The 6,272-nt window shown below is 35.3% G+C and overlaps 1 protein-coding gene across 1 annotated transcript; it reads right to left on the bottom strand.

Annotated features, from left to right (window-relative positions):
• Nucleotides 1–1,680: 1,680 nt before the first annotated feature.
• LOC128189363 (zinc finger protein 629-like) lies at nucleotides 1,681–5,364 on the bottom strand. Its single transcript, XM_052860939.1, has 2 exons — nucleotides 4,674–5,364; nucleotides 1,681–3,137 (listed from the first exon to the last, which is right to left on the bottom strand). Exons 1-2 carry the CDS (start codon nucleotides 4,735–4,737, stop codon nucleotides 2,035–2,037), a joined length of 1,167 nt encoding a protein of 388 aa, XP_052716899.1. The 5' UTR covers nucleotides 4,738–5,364; the 3' UTR covers nucleotides 1,681–2,034.
• Nucleotides 5,365–6,272: the final 908 nt, after the last annotated feature.

Here is a 6,272-nt window from a genome sequence, read left to right as displayed (position 1 = left end):
ATGTACAGTTAAAATATTTGGCGTTTTCAACGTCAACCTGGCTGATTTCCTCCTGTGGCAGTTGCAGGTATTCAGCCCATCTTTGTAACATAAGTCTGAACGCATAGTCAAGTTTAGCTTCGAAGAATTTCTCCGTTTCACTATCATTTTCCTCACTTTTTGACTTATCTACAAAAGTTTCTTTGCTAGTAACGCTTTCCACATCTCTCGTTTCATCCGAATTTTTCAAGGATTTAATAGTCTTTATGTCGTTGCCGTTCTTTTCGTTATTCAAAACTTCGAACAAATTCCCATCCAGCCCTTTTATTTTATCGGATCCATCTGATATAGGCTGAAATGATGTCATGTTTAAAACTCGTTGAAAATTACTCTGAATTGAAGCAGCGTTAGGTATGCACGATAACCCTTCACTATCGCTCCTCCGTTTTGGGGATTTCTCAACTGTTGGCTTCCGGAGAAGATCCATAGCTCTTTGCATTCTGTGTTTTAAAAATTCTTCAGTTCCTGGAAGTTCATCCCGCGTGTGATTCAAAATCCTTGGCAGGGATTTTTTCTCGGTATTTGGTGAATTGGGATTAGCAAGTTTAATAGAGTAAACCTTGGTCGTCTGCTTTGGAAACAATGGACGTTCGCATGCCTTCTCTTGTATGGTCGGCGCCATTTCCTGTCCGACATTTGACAAATATTGATGATCAAGATGGAGATTCTTCAAAACGGAAGACGAAGGACCCTGAGCATTATTAGTATTTGTGGAATCTTCTTGTCCATTTTTCTTTTGCACAACCCATATCATGTTCACGGGGTTTGAGCTCGACGAGGCAGCCAGCGTTTCATTTTCGTTGTAAGATGTCACTTCAACGTGAACGCTAGGGGACAAATGCGTAGATCCATTTGCCGTTGAAAGTGTTGGCACGCATGTCTTCAACATTGAGGAAGTGCTGCTAGAACACTTGACATCTGCTGATGCTTTACCCTTTTCCAATGAAAAGCATTCACTCTTGGATGTCTCCGCCATACTTGCTTTGTTTTGACGGCATGCTGACAATTATGACGTTACCGCTTCTTACGGGAAACAGAGCGCTGCTTTCTGGCACAAAACGTCATTCTTATGGTACATGTACGTGTGAAACGGATTATTTGGAATATACTGAGAAAAAATGCATGCTGTTTTTAAGTAATAATTTAATTAAAAAACTGTATTATTTTCTATTTATTGATCTTTTTCAGAAGAAATCTGATTTCATTTCTAAGCCCATAACGTATTTAAAATGTTTTTCTTTGGTTGTTAATGGAGCTATGAAGAAATAGCGAGCAAGCAGAAAAAATAACATCAGCCTTGCAAGAAGTTTCATTTGATCACAAAATAACTCTTGTGTAATACGTCAAATGTACAAAATAAGAGAGCGCGTTTAACTATATGAACATAATTAATCTTAGATATGCTTAAATATTTGTTGTCACTACATAAACCTGAAATGCTTAATTGTTTTCAACTGACGTCAGTGACTAAATATGAGTAAGTACAGACTTCTTACGAAAAAAAGGAGAAAGTACTGAATGTATAAAAATATTTCCATATTTGTAGTAATACAACCAAAAGAATAGCTTTTTGCTTAATTTATATATTTGTTAAACTGAGCATTCACTTAATCGCTTTGCTGATAAGAAAAAAACCCTTTTAAAAGTATTTATTTAGTAGCCTTTAATAATATTGTTGATCGAAATTAAATTTTGATGAATGGAATAAATAATGATTGTTATATTTTCAATCTTGATAAGAAAAATATATAAACCATACACAATGAGTTACGCATTTTGGTCCCAAACAATGTATAATTACATGAATGGTATATACCCGACATAGAAGGAAACAAAAAACGATCACATTAACGAATCTCAATGCAACAAGTACGATATGTTATATTACCGTATATATTTTTAAAATTGAAGAACATGCATAATATGAGTACAGGAAATGAACAGTTAAATTTCTTCCCATATTGCCAGGCCAGTCTTAGTTCAGTCGTGTATTAATCACTGAATTACCCGACACACCTCCAGTAAATGCTTATGCAGATATCTTTTCTGGGCAAAGGAGCGACCACATTTCTGACAAGAGAAGTTTTTGCTTGTGACAGAGTGAATAAGCATGTGTGACCGCAGGTTACTTTTGTCTGCGAATGCTTTGTCGCAATCTTTATGCGGGCAGACAAACGGACGTTCCCCGGTATGCGTACGCATGTGGCCTTTAAGTAGCCAGGAGCGCGTGAACACTTTTCCACAGACGTCACATTTGTTCTTTGTCTGGGTGTCGTGAGTTCGAAGGTGAGTGGTGTAGTTTGCTGAAACGTAGAATTCCTTCTCGCACACCTCGCACTTAAAAGGCGGTAAATCAGTAAACGCGGGTTTGGCCTGAAAGATGACCCCTGACCGTATAGTGGTGACGGTGGGGGCAGTGAAGGCCGTTAGGGTTGGCGTGGGGTTTGTCGACATGATTGTGACAGGACCAGACAGACTCAGCTCAGATATCCCCGCGGTCACGGACTGAGTTGGAGACGGGTATCTAAAATTCTCCAGACTATCGGCCAAACTCTCCACTAACGTTTCGTGGACACTGTGCTTCGTATCCGGAATCTTTATTACTGGCTTTAGATTCGGTAATGCATCAGCAATATTTCTGGGCGCCTCTGTTTTTGTTTCAGTCTCTTCCAGCTCCATCCTCTGGTATTCGTAGTCTCGACTCTTAGCAATAATACTGTCACAAAATTCATCGTCTGTGCTGGAATCGAAAACTTCATCGTCACTGTCCCCTAGAAGCAGGCGATCGGATCCCGGTTTGCTTGTAGGACTTGTAGACGTCTGCGTAGTGTCGTCATCTCTAGAATCGAAATCTTTGGAATCGTTTCCGCAGAGATCCAAGTCCGGAATCTTTAATCCAAGGTAAAATCTAGTGACAAACGGGAGATGGTTCATAGATTTGCGTTTCTGTGTAGAGGGCGTCTTGTAGTTAGGTTTCTGGCGTCGTGCGACCGTTTCTTCCATGTAGCTGTACTTCGCGGCTCCGGCGAACACTGGGGTGACCGAGACCTTCCTAATAGCCAGGCCAGATCGAGTAGTCATTACATTCGGGTCGAACTCTGTAAAAAGAAAATGTACTCAATTAAAATAATTTTATTTCAATTGTGTATATAAGGAAAAAATATACATGTGTTAAAGTAACCTTTCTGATATTGTCCCAAGTTTCAGGAATTTTTTTTTCCTAAGATGAATCAAATCGAAAAATTGTACATTTACTTCTACAGGGAAATGGAGTCGAGTGTGTTAAAATATCACACATTTATCAGTCAGAATAAATCAGAAAATGGATGATTTTTTAATCGTCGGAACCTTCTATAGTAAATAATAAGTAGCTTAATTTCGTGAAAAAAGGCGCCTGCGTTTTTTTTAGGCATAGCAGTAACAGAGAAGAATATTTCTACAGATGTCATATCTTAAAGTAAACAATTTTACATTAAAAAATTATCCCTACATAATAAACTAAAAATACATTATTTTTGTGCCGAGTATACATGGATTCCAATGTTGAAAGATTGCCCACTGCCTGGGTCTTATTATTGATATAAAGTCACAAAATTCTACACCAAATCAAAATGCTTTTATAAATTCCACTTTGAATTTGTAATGTTTGACATTGCCCAGTTCTTTGTTTTGATGAAGGAGAATTTTTGAACTCCCAACTTTGGAAATTGCCCAAGAAAACATTAGAATAGTGAGCGAAAGTTATAATAAAATATATTGTAATTTTATAATTTTGGAACAAACTCTATATAGGATGTCGACATAAAATAACCCGATTTTTCATTTATATAACTAAGACAAAGTAGAGTAACTAGAATGGTGTTATAAATTGTAAATTTTGAATTTAGTGGGTTGGTCTTTTTTCCCAGTTAAAGAGTTTCTGATCCGCATCTTTCCTCACAAACCCCGCTCAGAAACCCTTGACTTGGGAAGATGTTGGTGGGTGTCAATTAGAAAGTTTACAATATGACAAAATTTTACAATAAGAAAATAGACTACCTTTCTTAAAAGGTCACATGCAGCATTAAATATAAGAACAGATTGTACATGTTTAAAAACCTACATGTACACAATTTCAAAACCCTTTGCTTTGTGATTGTCGAATAAAATAGGATATCTCTGTCAAGTTTGGGAAAAAGATAACACATGTTTATGTAAAAATCGAAGCGTTTTCAGCATTCTAGAGATTCAAGCAAATAAAGTTATTAAATCCTCTGCAAATAATATCAATAAATTTCTCTCATATAGAGCTAAATACATTATTTTTTCCTTTTCACAAATTTCATATTTAGCGTAGATAATACTAATCATTAATTATGTTTTGACATGACCCCTTAGCCGACATTCCAGGGCACCTGCTTGCTTTGTCGAACAGTTTTCCACTATACAATTAAGTTCTTGTGCCGGGATAATTTGAACACCAGTATTATTATCAATGATAATAACTGAGTCAATGATTGCATATTATCTGGGTATATTATTTTTGTTTTTCTCTCGAGTACGAACGAATGTGTAAAATGAAACTGTCGTAAAAGAATCGTGCAACAATACTTATCATCAAAAAGGGACTTGCAAAAAGGTCTAAATGATCAAACCTGAATGTCTCGAGTACTTTCGAGACTTGTAGTTTCGAACTGAATGCAATAAACATTTTGGCATTATATCTGTTCTTTTCAGATTTTCAGTTTCAGAGGACCGTTGTTTGTAAACATGGCGTTCGTCTGCATCCTTGGAGATGAGCCGCGTGCGATGACGTTAGTTGCTAGGGCACCTTGCGGAGCCTTTGCGGGACGATTTCAGCGTTCAAGATATTAATTCATTCGAGTTGTCGCTCTTCGAATCTTACAATTTGCAATTATTTAATCCAATTTTGATTGGCATTTACATTCACACTGAAAGATATATATATGTTATTCTTAAAATCAAAGTATACGAGTATGCTTAGTTCTAATCACGAATTGGTTTCAGATTCTTACGTATAAAAAATAAGTAGATTAATTTATTATCAACATCGACATAATATGTACTGATGCCATTTAATATACATGTATTGTTTACCTATACTTTATTTACAGTACCGATACATGTACAATATCTTTTTGGACTTTCCTTCGTTATATATTTGAAATTTTATATTTTTATTAAGGACCTATAACGTTAGCCTAGTATAAACATTTATTTGCCATAAAATTAAAACTAAAGAAATATATTAAATAACATGTATCAGCCTCGTAAAAAATCGAAGGAATTAATGCCATTTATATCCGTACAAGTCAAAATCTTTGTGTAATTGATGGTGGTAGTGGCGCTATAGTGATGCGAGTGCGTTTTTTTTGTTTTGTTTTTTTGGGGGGGGGGGTATTAGTGAAAGAAGAAGTTTAGGAATTGTATACCTTTTCGGAAATCTACACATCCACATAATAGTTTTATCAAAAGACATGCTTAACTGTGAAATTTTAATGTATATTTCCTCAGAAACATATAAAATTATTAACAACGACAATGGTATGAATAATTCCCTCTTAATTTCTAATTCATGAATTCAAGTTCGAAACAAAACTCATTGGATTTTAAAACTCATTTGAATGCATAAATAATTTGACATTAATGCACATTTTAATTCATTTTTAGGGCTACCAAATTGATGATTTCAAACAATAAATATTTACATCGAACCATCATTACTAGCTGACTTTTCAGAAGTGATCTGAAACTAAAGATGACATTGATGAAACGAATACCTTAAATTCATTTCAGGAATATATTATACTAATATAGATTTAGATATTATTTTCCTGTTTACGAAAAATAAATAACGTAGACTGGAGAAGACAATATCATACCTTTGCATTGTACACATTGCATTTTATGTTAAAGAAAAAAAAAGGTCAAAAGAGAGAGAAATATAATTACGCAAATCGACGCGTTTGATATCTATGTTATTTGATATCATATTGTAAAATGTGATTTACTGCCCAAATTTCCCTTACACCTCACATGCTTTCTCACATAAAATTTACGTACGTGCTGCACAATTGGCTTTGTTGATATTTGAATAGTGCACTTGCTCTAATTCACTTGAACTGATTATTTATCCATTTTAAACAAGACTCCACCCCAACCCAAGCCCCCCCCCCCCAAAAAAAAAAATTTAAATTTTACAAATAGGTTGTATAATGGTATTTATGTTTGTC

This window comes from Crassostrea angulata, chromosome 6 (assembly GCF_025612915.1).
Source record: "Crassostrea angulata isolate pt1a10 chromosome 6, ASM2561291v2, whole genome shotgun sequence".
Classification (NCBI taxonomy): Eukaryota; Metazoa; Mollusca; class Bivalvia; order Ostreida; family Ostreidae; genus Magallana; species Magallana angulata.
Note: the sequence above shows the minus strand (reverse complement) of the source record. Positions and strands in the feature narration are given on the sequence as shown.

Excerpts from the sequence above, each read along its gene's own strand:
- LOC128189363 (XM_052860939.1), bottom strand. The coding sequence starts at position 4,737 with ATGCCAAAATGTTTATTGCATTCAGTTCGAAACTACAAGTCTCGAAAG. Across the intron at positions 3,138-4,673 it reads AAAGTACTCGAGACATTCAG|AGTTCGACCCGAATGTAATG; the intron begins GTTTGATCATTT and ends TTCTTTTTACAG.